General features: G+C 40.0%; 1 protein-coding gene across 1 annotated transcript in view; it reads left to right on the plus strand.

Moving 5' to 3' along the window:
- Positions 1-16,552, plus strand: part of PTPRB (protein tyrosine phosphatase receptor type B) — a 213,600-nt gene that overhangs the window by 120,166 nt on the left and 76,882 nt on the right. Inside the window, exon 4 of the mRNA XM_082256081.1 lies at positions 2,289-2,559. Within this exon, the coding sequence (XP_082112207.1) occupies positions 2,289-2,559 (271 nt within the window). The remainder of the gene's footprint in view (positions 1-2,288; positions 2,560-16,552) is intronic.

Raw genomic sequence — 16,552 nt, forward strand, 5'->3', positions numbered from 1 at the left:
ACGACAAAAATAAACTGTTTATATTGTAATGCACACAAAACATATAAAAGTGCTCCACTTCAGCCTTCACCAATCACTTGGAAACACCTGTAGGGAAAATCCTTTACCAATGGTAAAAATACATACCCAGAGGGATAGTAATAGACATCATATCCCTCTGGTGAGTGTGTATTTTTTACCATTGGTAAAGGATTGGCACTACGGGTGTTTCCAAGCATTTGGGGGAGCCTGAAGTGGAGCACTTTTATATGTTTTGTACGCATAACAATATGAACTGTTTATTTTTGTCCTTTTAACAAACTTCAGTTTATGGACACAAATAAAATAATGACAGTATTTAGGCAGAATTCTCTGACTACAGTTTAAAATTGTAAGTCAGAGTTAAAATGATTCTAGATCGCTTGCTGTTGAAAGTTGCTGATTGAAAGACTGATTATAAAACGTATGGCACAGAGGAAAGGTTAGATATGTCTATGCAGTTCTGAAGTTGGTAAAATTCCCAGTGTGGTCTTATGGACATAAAACGCTAAAGTCTAAAATAATCTCATGATTAACCTAACTTTTAATATCCAAGAATCAAAGTGACCTGGTGAAAGAGACCTTTTGGGTGAGGCAGCCCACTGAAATGATAATGGACAAACGTTTTATTAAAAGAAAACAAAAAGGTCCAAAAATAGCCTCAGAAAACTAGGCTGAGAGAGAAATGAGGAGATAGGAGGAAGGAAGGCAGGGGTGGGGGAGAGGAAAGTTAGAGGGAGAAAGAAACAAGATTTCAAGCTAAAATGATCAGAGCAGAAAAGTGAAAGTGCTGGCATGGGACAGTGCTGTTTAAAGGACTGGCACATCAGAGTGCAACGAGAGAAGTGACTTTTCTGCAGATGCAGGCAGGCACCGGCAGGGGAGGTTAATGAAGGGTCAGCAGCCACAGGAAGTTGGCGGGGTTGGTATCTTACAGGTATTGCCAAGACGACAGCCTGGATCATTCTGCAGCCTCACAAGGAGGGGAGGTGCTGGAGGTTGCTCTGCCTGGGCTGGATACTGCATGGGTTCAACTCATTATTGTTACTCTAGATTAAGCTAAGGAAATTGACCCTTGATTACGGAAGTCGATGGAAAGCGCTGAACAGGTTTAGACTGGGTCAGAATGGCAATGTGGAAACTGCAAGATGTTGCCTTCTACATGCTTTTCCTAAATCCTACTGCTAATAAAACCTTTCTAGTACCCTTATGTCTTACCGCACCACCATTCAGAAAAAAATTGCAAGGAATTCTTTGTTAAACTTCTTGTTGCACTGGAATATTTCAAACTTTGAAGCACAGATGCACATTGACTTGGGAATACCTCTAAACGTTCTCTTGTATGGAATTGCTTGAAACATTGTTCTGTACCTACCTTTGGATAACTGGACCATTATTTATATTGGAATTTTGCAATGAAATTTATTATCCCCGAAGGATTATTTTAAATCAGTTTTCTCGCAATGCTGAGATATGTGTTTGGATTGTCATTGTGGATTGTGCTGAGCTTTATAAAGGTGAGTACCCAGATAATATCATCTGGTCCTTCTTCCCTATATTCCCCAGGTAAAGAATGCTGATGCTGTATTTTCCTCTTTTTCAGTGCTGGTCTACATTCTAGGTGTGATGTCATTGCACTTGTCTCTAAACTTACATTGAATAAATCCCTTCCTTCATTATGGACACATGATCTTCTGAATTTTTATCTGATCTAACTAATACTACTCTTAAGTTTTAAGATTTATTTAGAACAAATTTTTATTTTTTAGACTTTTTAATGACTGTGTTTCATTATCCTAGTTACGTAATAATGTTGATCACCAATAATCTCCCACAACTAGTAAAGTTTTGATCTAGAGGAATATTATTATTTGTAGTAATACCTATATCATTTTGTTCTGGAGGCTTTCATTTGTCATTTTGTGACCTTGGATAGCACAAGGAATTTTTTTTAATGATAGATTTTTGTAAAGTGAAATTTTTAGATTTAAAAAAACTGTTATCTTTTAGACTTTTTATTGACTGTGTTGCATTATCCTAGTTACATAATAATGATGATCATCTATAATCTCCCACAACTAGTGAAGTTTTGGTCTGGAGGAATATTATTATTTATAGTAATAATTATATAATTTTATTCTGGAGGCTTTTTTGTGTAATTTTGGACCTTGGATAGCTCATAAAAGTTATTCAGTGGTAGATTTTTGGTAAGTGAAATGTTAGCTTGATTTGTTTTATTGAACCCTAACAATTTATTTCCTTCATTTTAGGATGTGGAGCCGGTGAAATGCACCATCAACATTACTGAGAGCAAAGCTTCCTCACAATATTTATATGTAAAGTGGAGTAGCCCCGGGATCACTTGCAATTTTAGTTTGACTTGCAGCTCAAGCAACTTTTGGCAAACCACATGCAATCCCATCCAAAAAAACAATGATACTTATGAATGCACACAGTTTGGACTTGAAGCAGGAACAGTTTATGACATAACTATAGAAGCCCGACAAGATGGAGAGACAAAGAATTTTACGTTACAGACAGGTATGACAAGAAGGTGCATGGCTGAGAGTTTCCTTGCAGGTTCTATACCCTTAATTCCCAGAGTGCATCACTTTGGCAGTTTTTGTGCTGCTCTCAAGGTCCCTGAAGACTGTAGGGTATGTTTTCCTTATCTAGGTCCTTGCTCAGACCAGTAAGGAAACATATTATTTAGGCTGTGATCCAGTTATAAAATGGTTTAGTTTATTGTTTTTAATACTATGTTAGTTTTCTATACAGTCAATCTATATTCTTTTTTTTTATGATCGTGACCTTTATAATGGATTTTGCTGAGAGAAAATCAAATGTGGCTCAGGAAATTTTTTATAGGGGCCATGTGAAACGCAGATGCTAAATGATTTGTAAAGGGGCAGTAATACCAGTGACCTCTATCAGTCTTATGTAATATGTCTCTAGTCTATGACTGTCTCCTGAAGCATGTACGCAGTCTCCAACAACTCCTATAGCTTTCCTGCAGTCTTTTGCCATCTCCTGCTGCATTTCTGTAGTTTCTGACCATCTTTTGTAGCACACCTTTAGTCTCTGACCATCTTTTTTAGCACATCTTTAGTCTCTGACTATCTTTTGTAGCACACCTATAGTCTCTGGCCATCTTTTTGTAGCACATCTATAGTCTCTGACCATCTTTTTTAGCACATCTATAGTCTCTGACCATCTTTTTGTAGCACATCTATAGACTCTGACCATATTTTGTAGCACATCTATAGTCTCTGACCATCTTTTGTAGCACACCTATAGTCTCTGACCATCTTTTTTAGCACATCTATAGTCTCTGACCATCTTTTTTAGCACATCTATAGTCTCTGACCATCTTTTGTAGCACATCTATAGTCTCTGACCATCTTTTTGTAGCACATCTATAGTTTTTGACCATATTTTGTAACACATCTATAGTCTTTGACCATCTTTTGTAGCACATCTATAGTCTCTGACCATCTTTTGTAGTACACCTATAGTCTTCGACCATCTCCTGTTAAATGCGTGCTGACAGTTTTCTGACAACTTTCTATAGCATACATTTGCCTAATATTATGTGCTGCACTTTAGCGAGGTCAAGGAATGCACTTCTTGCCCCCTATACCAAGAACATTCAGCATCACGGTTCTATACTATCACTATTTTGGTTTTAGAATTGTCAACTTTGATTTAGGAAAGTGTAAAGACAATAGCTGTGTGCAAATTCCAAAATTCCACAGTCATTAATCAGGTTCTAGTTTATTGTCAGATCAGTCCGATCATTCCAAGGATAAATAGGATTTTTTTATTACTTTAAGTTTTGATTTAATAGCAGAGATTTCAAAAGTTTTAGTCCTAAAAAGTGTGATGATGAATAGTCCAAAAATGGACCAAGTTGAAGAATTATTTTTTAGGGCCGCAAAAGAGACAGGTTCACCTTCTCAGTACAATGCAAGGTGTTATATGTTTAAACACATGCATGCTCTTGTGACATTGAAGTGACCAGAAATATTGCTGCGCTGACACCTGTTCTTGCTTTGAACAAATGCAAGTGCAACTGAAAGAAGACTACGGTATATCGAATTGTCTTTACTAGAAATTGTAAACCAGTAATAATGACATAGAAAAACATATGATCTGGCTTTGCTTACTCAGAGATAAGAAAAAATATGCTATATGGTGTAGGAATAGAGAATATCAGATACCAGTTCAGTCATGCCGCCACCCTGCACAACTAAAAGAAAGAGATAGACCAAAAAAATATACTAGCACTCTATTGGGGATTAACAAATGATGTATGCTTTACGAAAATAGAATTTTAGCTAGTGATAATTCTTAACTATGTTTGTGTTGAAAAACGTCACAGTAAAATGCTGCAGAGTTTGGGTGTATGGAATATGTATTGAATGACGTGAAATCCCTTGATAGTCATCTAGAGTGACTAGAGTGATCCGAGTGTGATTAGTGTCTAGAGTGATCAATTTATCAATGTATTGGCAGTCTAAGGCCGGCCATACATGGTTCAAACCATTAATGGGCAAGCTGAATGTACCAAGTCAATCGATCGGTCAACTTGGGTACAACCAGCCTGCTGCATTCTCCTGCAATTATTGCAAGAGGCTGCTATATTTCCATAGATTGCTAAAGATTCATGATTGGATGATAGAAGTCAGAAGAGCTTCAGCTCGTTTTCTTTCAAAGTGAACACTTTTTTTATTTACTTTTGGTAAATCAGCCACACACTTTATTTTAACAATTCAGTTAACATTAAAATACAGAACAGATTAATACTTTACCAGTAGAACTATTTTAAACCATAAGGCTCCATTCACACCTGAGCATATCTTTTTCAGGCGTTTTTTTTTGGGCGTTTTTCAGGCGTTTTTTTCGGGTGTTTTTCAGGCATGTTTTTCCAGGCGTTTTTTGCTGGTTTTTGGAGGCAGGCATTGATATCTAACAAAAATACTTGTTATCTACCAAAAAAGAAGCTCACCTGGCCTACCTGGCAGCCCCGGCCACCCCACCCCAGTGTCTTTTATTACACTTTAACCTTCCCTCAGGGTTGTCTCCACATACAATGTAGAGGGGCCCTAGAAATACCCCAGCAGCATCTGCATGAGCAACCCAGTGGTCCTATTGAGTTTTTTCCCCAGCTTCCAGCAAAGGAGTGTCATGCTTTCTCAGGTTCCGTGGAAAATCTCGCCCTACGACACACAAGTGATTGTGCTGTGATGCATCCCAAAAAAAGCATCACAGTACCTTCATCAAGAACTTGCTGCCCCGATCTCACTATCGAACAGTTTAAGCAGCCTCAAAGTCCAGACATGGATCAGGCACATTTTTGCATCCATGATATTATTCTGTATAGAAGGTGTCTGCAAGTCAATGTCTGCAGGATCAGATGTTGGCTGGGGTAGCAGGCAATGTACAGGACAGCAAGAAACAACTGAAGCATTCAAAAAAGGAAGTCTCAGTCATCATAGTAAAATAGCTATACAGCAGGTGGGACAATGACAATAAAACTAGGCTCTAATGCAATAATCAGTGAAGCCGGCAAATTAGCACCTAGGAAAAGCTCTCCCATTCTTGGAGTGATTGGGCTTCCTCTGAGCATGGGATGCACCATGGGGGATCCTGGGAAATGTAGTTTGCAGTATGAGGATGCCTCACTGTGTTGCCTGTCCAGAGCCCGTGCCAAGGACTACAATTACTGCACTGGTCTGCGCCCATTATGAGAGAATGCTGGGAGGTAATGGACAAAGACTAGAGTGAAGCTTCTGCTAAGGATCTGCAGAATCAGCCCAACATGGTCACCAGAGATTTTTTTCAGTTGCCATGGTGACCTGGCACCTATGGATTGTCCAGCTCTTGATTAGGCATTTATAAAGAAAGGTGATAAAGTATACGATATGTTGGTGATGGTAATAAACAATACAGTATTTCAGAACTAAACTGCGATAGGTGTCACAAGTAATTGTTAGTGAAACACACTTGGATATAATAGACACATGGTTTTAGGCAGCATACTAAGGAAGTGGAGGTCAAACATGACTTAAAAGGAATCAAATAAAACCTCACAAATGCTTACCAGCTATGCTACTTTCAAAATTCTTAGGGGTCTATTAAAAAACATTTTCACACAACTTTTACCCAAGATTCACACAATTTTCTAGTTGGATTCAATTGTAAAAATGTGTGAATTATGGGTATATGTTGTATGACTCTTATGTGAAAACATGTAAAAATAACCCCCTTAGGTGGGTTTTAAGGAAAAAGAGGGTTTCCCAATGCACAACGCAAACGTTGGGTATTTAGCTGAATAACAGATCTTGAGGATTTATGATTAGTGGCCACATTGTAGAACAACTGTAAAAAAAAAAAGGGGACTATTCATGTTGAACCCGGATACTGCCAACGCCTGTAGAGTTCTGAGTTACACTGTATATATATATATATATATATATACTCCACTGTATTATAAACTAGAACAAACGGTCAAATTGGTTATTTTATGCTGGCCATACACTAGCCGAAAAATCGTTCAACAATCTGTCATGTGGTCCGTTGGTTTGTTCGTGTTTCGTCCAGTTAATAGAAAAGCGGTTTTAACTTTTCAGAGCTGAAAAACAGTTTGGAAAATTCTGCCAAACGAATGATAAATTGAAAGGTTAATGTGTTTCTTGCCCGAACTGTTTGCACTAGGCATATGTGACAAAATAAATGGATTCATTTATGTCCATTGAACGATTTATCGTTCAAAATTCAGTCATTACATGATGGCACGATCGTTTGCTCTCACGGCCGAGTGTTCGTTTTTCGAAAAAGAGTTTGAATGATTTTTCGGCTAGTGTATGGTTAGCTTTACTCTCTGCTGTATTGATATTTTCCAGTTTTTTTCCTCAATAAACTCTGTGTGCAGAAATATTTTAGGATATGTTTGATTTTTACTTTGTGGAACCTGTTGCATGGGACACTTGAATTCAAGGAATCTATTTAAAATACATTTTAATTACTTGAAACTAAAATCCGCAATTAGAAAAATGATCCTATTAGGAATGTGGGGCAAATTTTTAGGGACATATTTATAAAGCAGAGAATGTGACATTTGCAAGATATTCACTACAGGTGAATCTTTCTGGTGCATGTGTTTTAAGTTACGGGAATGATTAACCGCCTGCAAAAGTTTAGTGAATGTCATATTAAAGCTGGATACACACTATACAACTTTCTTTCATTTTTTTCCTTTATATTTACCAAAACCATATAATACGAGGTCAAACCTAAGCACTTTAAATTTGTATGCAATCAGGCAGGACCTTGCACTACATAGTTGAAGGTAAATCTAAAGGAAATCTAACAACAAAAGTTGTATAGTGTGTATCCAGCCTTACTGTTTTATTCATGTTGTATTTTATCTAATAAATAATGTAGTTTCCTACTTTTTTTTTTTTGGAGTATCACATCTGTGAATATTTTGAAATAAAAGAATGAATAACATGGCTAATAATATCCACTTGGCTCATTTAGCACAACAAAACTGCAATATAGAGATTCACATGTAAGGGTGGGGACTGTTATCTGTTCAAAAGTTTGGCTCTGTTTGTGGAAATGTATTTAGAAATGTGGGTGGAATATTTTTTTTTTTTTTTGTGATTAGTAGCTGGCCTAAAATAAAGTCAGAGTGGGACATCAGAGTCTTTTGACTTTCTCCTAAACTGCTACTTTCCAGTGTAATCCCATGAGGCTTATCTGCTACTGTAAATAAATCAGGGGATATGAGTCAGAAAATCTGCTCCGAGGTGATGACCAGGATGCTGTAAAGTCTGTTATCTTAAAGTGGGCATTGTATTCATCCCCTGTATTAGAACCCTATTGACTTCTAGATATCATTTGTAGTATGTCTACATGTTCAATGTCAAGGCATACTAAAAACAGAACACTTCTTCTATAAAAATTAATTTATTCTGTATCCTTTTTATATGTTAAGTTAATGCAGGAGGACTGCCCATGACACATGTCATGTACTGTATGTGACTGGAGTAACTTTATGTCTTTAACCACTTAAGCCCCGGAAGATTTTACCCCCTTCCTGACCAGGTCCTATTTTGCGATTCGGCACTGCATGACTTTAACGGACAATCACTCGGTCGTGTGATGCTGTACCTAAACAAATTTGACGTCCTTTTTTTCCCACAAACAGAGCTTTCTTTTGGTGGTATTTGATCACCTGTGCGATTTTTTGATCATGCGCTATAAACAAAAAAAGAGCGTAAATTTTGAAAAAATAACAATATTTTTCAAATTTTTTATATGAAATTCCCCAAAAAAAATGTAAAAATCAAAATTTTTTAACATTTTTGGCCAATTTGTTTTCTGCTACATATGTTTGGTAAAAAAAAAATCATAATAAGCGTATTTTGATTGGTTTGCGCAAAAGTTATTGCGTTTACTAACTACGGGAAAGATTTTTGTCATTTTTGTTGTTTTTTTTTTTAACGAGTAATGGCGGCAATCTGCGAATTTTTTTTTGCGGGACTGTGACATTGCGGCGGACAGATCAGACCCTTGACTGACATTTTGGACACTTTTGGGGGTACCAGTGACATTACTACAGTAATCAGTGCTATACATATGCACTGTTACTGTAAAAATTACACTGGCAGGGAAGGGGTTAACTTTATTGGAGAAGGAGGGGTTAAGTGTGTCCCTAGGGGCGTGTTTCTAACTGTGCAGGGATGTGGCTTTACATGTAACAGCAGAGATCAACGGTCCTACATAGCAGGACCGTTTGATCTCTGTTGTTACACAAGAGAGAATGACAGGCGGCTGTGTTTACATTAGCCGCCTGCCTTTCTCCCTCTGTAACTGACGATCGCGAGTGACCGGCGGACATCGGGTCCGCCGGTCACTCGCATGGGGGGGGGGTCCATGAACGAGCGGGGGCGGGAGCGTGCCTCCAGCGGTGCGCGCTCGCCCCCTATTGGCTCACATGCTAGTGACGTACTGGTACATCACTTTGCCTGCACGGGGCTGACCGCCGCAGTATATGTACTTGCGGCAGTCGGCAAGTGGTTAAAAATTATGTTATTTTCCTGTAATAATAAAGAAAAGATCCATAGGTGTAGATAATTGTTATATGTACCCCTTAGGGCTTCTAAACTGTCCATTGGATATACTGTAGTAAGGGCAAAACTTATGGAGTTCACATTTTTTAGACTGTATTGTACTATTCCTCTAGTACAGTCTTCCTCAACCCTTTATTAGTCAAGGCACCGTTTAAAATTATGCACAATCATGAGGAACCCCATTCTAAAATGCTAATAGTTTAGCATAACGTGCCAAGATGCACAAATGTCGGACACCCAACATGATTTATTCTTGAAAAGCAAATATAGCACTCTCCCTCACTTAGAGAATGTGACCTCCTTATCAACCGATGATGCCACTGGTTCTAAAGGCACTGGTGGGTGGAAGGTTGTAATGGTGCACAATGAAAACCCTTGGCTTTGTGTAAACAAAATGCAGGCTTGATCCACCCACTGCCTTTTATACAATTTGTGTGCAATTTTTAGGCATTTTGTCACTCCTGAAGTAACCTGAAGGCACCTTGGTTGAAAAAGGCTGCTCTAGGATACATACTTGCTTAAAGCAGTATTAAACCCAAAAGCAAACATTTATTGAATTGCAGCTTACCAATTTTTAGATGTGATGGTTGTATTCAGGGGAGGACTGGGCCAGGGGGGCAATTGCCCCCCGGGCCACTCTGATGCTCCGTAAAAGGGCTACACTGCTTCTGACACAGACATGCCTAAAGGATTCCTGGTGAAGAGAAGTAAAATGTCCTTGCCGCTGACCTACTGAGTGTGGGATGAAGACAAGGACAGAGCGCAGACCTCCCCTCCCCCCCAGCATGGATGGTGTAAACTGTGTCTGAGCAGAGGCCAGTTCCATGCCCCACTGGAGACTCTTCTCCCCCAAGCAGCCCCAACCAAGCTGTCCCAGCTCTCCCCAACTGCCCCCTGCTGACCAGGTCAGAAACCCGGATTTTAACCGGTGAGTGGAGAGTACCTGGAGCGGAGTGTCAGCCTGGAATGGGGGTCAGGAGGAGGCTGGGAAGAGGAAGAGTTGTAAGGGGGCCGAATCGCTAAACCATGGGCCTCTGGTTTGTACTTGCCCCCTGGGCCGAAAGTTCCAGTCAGCCCCTGGCTGTATTAGTTTCCTTTTTTAGACTTTCTTTTTTTCTATGTTCATTAGGTGATCTGGCCAGTAAGTCTGTTAATTTTCAACAGAAAAGCTGTCTTGAAGTTACAGAGATAAAACAGACCGTTTAACACTGGCAGGGGTGATTACAATGATCATCTTTATTTATTTATGTAATTCTTTATCCCAAAAGGAAAACAAAAGTGTTTTCTATAACTGATTATAAAGTATGAGCTGGAGTTTGACTTCAATTTGTATGTAAATTTGCTAGTATATGCTAGCATCTAACACTCCTCTCTCCGTAGACTAACAATGCTGCTATCCATATCTTCCCCCTGGGCAAGGAGGTGTAAACTCACCAGGGGGAAAATGTCTAAAAAATGGAAAACAAATGCAGCCACCACATCTGATGATTAGTAAGCTGCAATATATTATATTTTTGGCTTGAGGTTTAATACCGCTTTAAGTCTACTATTCCCACAAATAAACACACAAATCATACATGTCTGGTTTTGTCTTGTGGACAACTTATGTTAGTAGCTTTATGACAGCCATACATATTTTTTTTTTTTCTAAAAAGCTGTTTATTTATGCATTTTTTAAATAAATGCTGGTAAACAAACTGCACACTTGCAAGCGTGCTAACAATCATAAAACTAAATATACAGACATACACACACACAATTAACCTGCACTTTTTTACAGTTAGTAGAGGGAGCAAGATAATTAGATATTACACCGGACAAGTTTACCAGACCCATTTTCATCATTAGACTGCCAGGCTGGGTCACCAAGTGCATCTAACTGTGGTCGCCAGATTTTATGAAATTTTGGGGGCAAACTCAGCTATCATATATTATACTAATATGTTAGTAACAGGCCCTGCATTGTAGAACCCTGCAGTGTTAGAACCCTTGTAAAATGTTTAATGCTGTCAGAGTTAGTAACGGTAATATTAATCTTCTCTGTTGGTTCTGAAGACCATTGGGGAAGATTTAATTAAACTAGAGCCCTCCGAATCTGGTGCAGCTGTGCATGGTAGCCAATCAGCTTCTAACTTCACCTTGTTCAATTAAGCCTTGTCAATAAAACCTGGAAGCTGCACCAGATTTTCCACGCTCCAGTTTTAGTAAATAGAAACAGAAAATGATAGGAAATCCATTCATTCAGTTGTCATAGGAACAGGAGAAAAGGGGAAATCTTCCAATGGGGACAACGGTTCTGGTGACAACAGTCTAAGAGGGGATATTCCCGTGCTGTCTAGAGAGCTCCCCCTACTTTCTCCTGTGACTCTAGGATAGGAAGCAAAGAGAAATCTTCCTGACAGGACACAAACAGAAAATAAAAACTAAAAGTGGAACTTCTGCTCTTTTTTTTTCCTCCCCCCTCCGGTGCCACATTTTGGCCCCTTTCAGGGGGGAGGGGGAACGGGTACCTGTTTTCCATAGGTATCCTTCCCCACTCCTGGGATATGGCGCCGCGGCGCTGTCCCTCAGAAGCTCGGCCCCCTCCTCCTCCACCGAGCCAGTAGGAACGCGCAGCACGCTTCACGCGTGCGCAGTAGGGACCCGTCCGTTAAGCCGCAAGGCTTCACTGCTAGGTTCACTTACCGGCAATGGCAGCGGCAGCACCCGACAGCCGATGGAAACATCGGCTGCGGTGCCGACATCGCTGGACTCCAGGACAGGTAAGTGTCCTAATATTAAAAGTCAGCAGCTACAGTATGTGTAGCTGCTGACTTTTAATTTTTGGAGGGGGAGGCGGAACTCGGCTTTAACAGGGCTATTACCTTTTCCTACTCTCTGCAGCGGCTGCTCCATAAGGGGCACAGGGGCCCCCCTGATCTCTATGGATTTCCTCTGAGTTTTTTTTTCTTTTAGAAGCACATGATTAGAGCCTGAGGCTCTAATTGGCTTAAAAAAAGGTTGGGCTCGGGGCGCAGTGCTGACCCACTTGTGTGACATCAACATTCGCTTTTATCCTCCGGCTTCCTGCCAATCAGGAAGTGGGTCTTAAGACCAGACTGGCCAAGTGAAGAAGCAACTGGATTGGCCGACCTGGATGGGGTAAGTGCGGGGCTGGCGGGTGGCCTGGCAGGCTGGCTGGTGGATGAGCGAGCAAACGAGTCGGCAGGGGGTTGTACATGGCCACCTGAACTGTTGCCACATAATCTTCCCATTCTGCTTTGGATATCAAATCTGTCCAATTGCCGCTACAGAGATTATTCCATCACCTTCCGCCGCAAGTAAAACCAGCGCTTCACAGGCTTGCGGTGGTAGAGGCCTGCACCCTATCAGTGCCAGTTGCAGAAGACTGTCCTGTGCTGACAATCAGATCACCAGAGATTAGTTAGTCTATTGAAATGATCTGAGTGCCAACATCTGCATTTGCAAGAGAAAGTTAAAGTTCCCCTGGGTTCTAGTCCTGATACCCACAGTTACAGGAGGTGCCCTGAAGAACAAATGCTGGCTTTTTGCCCAGATTTGCAACATTTAGGGAAAAGCCCTCAGTCTCCTGCAGGGTAAGACTAAGTTATATTTTCATTTCTGGTGGGACTACTTCTACTACTGGGTAGAGTACTACTTGTGGTCAAGATGTGATGCTGCTTCAATATCCTTCTACTTCATTATTTAGTTGCACAGGGATGGACTTTTGACGAATAGGAGTCACAGTGTCATTCTCTCAGGTGTGAAGCTCCATGCTATGAGGGCCAAATGTTATGTTACTTCTATGTTTTGTTTTTGTTTGCGCCCCCCCCCCCCCCCAAAAAAAAATGGAGCACCAGCCGCCACTGCCTACTCTATTCAAAACAAAAATTTATTTTACTTTACATATACTTTATTGTTGTAAAATTATTTTGACAAAACAAAAGAGTTTTTTTAGTAAGTACATTGTTTGCGGTTAAAGCAATTTTAAATATGACTTTATTATTTTTAGGAGCTTGTTTTCTACAGTAAATGCAGACATGTGTAAATAAGTTACTGGGGTCCTGGTGCCCAATGATACTTGTGTGACCTTTTACAAACCGCAGGAATCAGCTGTGTGAGCATTGGTTTGTGAAGATCATTAGGTGCTATTAACCTCATTTTAAAAATAAATATTTGTTTGGTGCAATTTATGAACATGTAAGAGGGATAAACTAAAAACAACTTTTTATGCAACCACAAATGTAGAGTCTCTCCTTGGGGTTAGTGAGCTTTTCTGTGTTGTTTCCTAGGTCAGAAAACTGTCATAACACAATAACACTGGAATACGCACGCTCTATAGAAACTGAAGGCAAATTGTTTTTTTAAAGTATATTTTGGACCAGTCCTACATTATATTTATTGTAAAATTACCCAAATTTAAAACTGGGTAACCAGATCCTTGATTCCTTGGGCATGGTTCCGCTAGGACTGGTCTGAAGCCCAATACAGCCTATATTTAAAGCTATATATATTTTTTTTTGAACAGAGTAGGGAAGGTTTAAAGAGTATTTTTTGGAATCTGGGTCTGATTGGGGAGGGCTCCCTTTACTTTCCATCTTTCCATCTGACTTAACTTTCCATCTGACACACGCAAAGTAAGAGGAAATCTCTCAAAGAGGGAAATCCCCTCCTAGTCAGTTGTCATTGCCTAAACTTGAAGGTTTCCCTTTTGGAGATGTGGTGGTGGCTACTAAAAATTTGGAATTTCTCCTCACCTTCAGTCCTAGTACCTTTGGTCAACAGGTCAAACAGAGAGAGTGAATCTCCCTAGTGAGTACAATGACAGCAATAAAAGTCAGACAATGATTAACCCCTCACCACTTTATTCAAAAACCAAAAAAAAAAGTTTGGTCTTTGGGTGTACTTTAACATTTAGTCCCATCCCTGGAAAAAATCTCTTAAAGAATTTATGGTAGTTAATACTTGTAGCAAAGCTTCTCCATACCTTTGATGTGAGACTTGCAACACTGAATGAAGTACACCAGTTAAATTACATGTGATGCATTATGATCAAGCTATTATGCTGCACTACTGGCTATAACAGCTATTTCAGGGCTGATTAAGGTCATAGCTCCTATTCCAAATTCTTAATTTCTTAATGAAACCTGATAGGGGAGCAAAAGCTAGCTAGGTGCCTACACATAAGAGGTATAGATATATAGGCATAATAATTTGCACGTTAGGAATGAATATGTATGTGTGCAGGTGTATTTTTAGTAGAAGGTACTCCCAAAGTAAGCATGAAAAAATTATATTTGTATTGAAAGTGTGGGGTTAAAATCTAAAATCGGTTTTATTCACTGACACCCCCAGCCTCTGTAGCAATATCTGGTTCCTCTGTTCAGATCACAAACGTTTATATAGCGTTTATTCGTTTTGGTACTTTTTGCTCCTGTTTGACTGAAGGGCATATGCAAAATGAAAGATGGGAGAGGTTATTCTCTCTCAGGGAATAATGCCCTATCCCTGTCTTCGTGATGGTGCAAGTCTGAGGTGTGAGCATTATTCTTAAGCTGGCCATGGACAGTTTGAATCTCAGCTGGTTCAGCAGGGACTGGCCAAGATTTGAACAATGTACGGGCAGGCTGATTGCACCCATGTTAAACTATCGAACAACTTGGGTACAACTAGGCTGTCCAATTTTTTATGCGATTATTGCCAGCGGATAAAGCCGCTAACAAAAATCATTGTGGGTCCTCCTGGCCGGGCGTCTCACTGATTGTGTTGATAGGGGAATCAACAATTTTCTTTCCTGCGCCATCTTTGGCCAGCCTTGGTTTCTAAGTAACCCTGAGTGTGGACCTGCATTCATTTCAACACAGGAATATGTACAAGATGCTGCAGAACTGTTCAAATGCACTGTGTAATCCCTTTTGCGTCTGGCTGCATGGATTGCATGTAATTCAAGGTCAGACATTAGCAGACCTGCAAAGATTCCTGGAAGGTATAACCATTTTGCCTGGAATTGCTTTTCTTTATTCAGAGATGTATACGTTGTTGCTAGAAGAAATAATGTGGCTGAGCTACTAAAGGCAAATAGGCTGTACATTGCTGGGAAATTTTCCCCAGAGGTTAGCAAATGTGGTGAAAATTCACATTGCTAAGAATACCCAATTACATGCAAGGAAAAAAAAATGGTGACGGCAGACATTTTTAAGGAAAAATCTTTATTTCATTGTGTTTTATTCACCTACATTATGGAATGGCTGTAAGATTTTTTTATTTCAGTGCACAACTTGTGTAATATTGCACTGATGGCTGCCTGCCAGCTAAGAATTTCTGTAACAATGTAAACGGCTTAAGTGTTTGTTTCCAGACAGGACTCTCTCAGCCCAGGCACTTCCCAACTTCATTGTTCCTTTGTTCTAACGGATGTTAAAAGGACTAAGTGTTTTGTTTTCTGGGCCAGATAGATTAGATAAAGTCTGAATTTTTTAACCTCACCTTCTAGGCACGCAAACCATTTTATAACTATGTCATACAACTCCAGAGACACAATGTTCAAAGTACTAGAACTTCTATTAGGAAACACACAAAATATTTCTCCTTACACCATCTGTGCAGTGGAACATAGTTATTCTTCAGACACACTGAGCAATACTGAGCAAGCAGTTTTAGCCCCTCCGCCCATCCCTTCGATTGACATTGATAAGGATTATTATAGACACTAAGAAGCAAACCACATTAAATTGTGTGTTCTGGCATGGTGTCCTCCATCAGACTCCAGCTGTTTACAAATGTGTTCTCCCTTGTAAGGTAACAGGCGGGTGTAAAGTTTTGACCAACTATGCTATCCCACATGTTTATTACACAGAGGTTGTAGTTGGCCCCCTAAACAGCCACTGATACCTTGTGGATGACTTGGCTCTGGTTTGGATAGTGTCGTGGAAATTAATAGGGCTTTGAGCATAGAAACCCGCTTCAGTGCACTCAAAATTAATACGCACCAAACACTATTAATAGCTTGTACTGAAAAGTACAATTGTACCGCTCTTTTGTATAAAGGTTTTCCAAGCGCTCGGCGACAAAAAGGAACAGACACGCTGGGTCATTTCGATGCCATCTGCCAGGTCTCTCTCCGGATATGTATGTGTGTGCATGCGTGCGTGTGGGTAAGAGCAAGTGTTTGTGTGTAAGAGTTTCTGTGTGTGTGTGGGAAAGAGCAAGTGTTTGTGTGTAAGAGTTTCTGTGTGTCTGCATGGATGAATGGCTGTGTGAGCTTGTGTCTGTGTGTGTGTGTGAGTGAGTGTGTGTGCGTGTGTGTCTTCTGTGTCTTCTCTGTCTTCTGTGTCTTCTGTCTCAGGGCAGGGCTTGGTTTATTTACAGCAGGTGAACAAAAGGGAGTTACAGGG

This window comes from Pelophylax lessonae (genome assembly GCF_965119305.1).
Source record: "Pelophylax lessonae genome assembly, chromosome: 4".
Classification (NCBI taxonomy): Eukaryota; Metazoa; Chordata; class Amphibia; order Anura; family Ranidae; genus Pelophylax; species Pelophylax lessonae.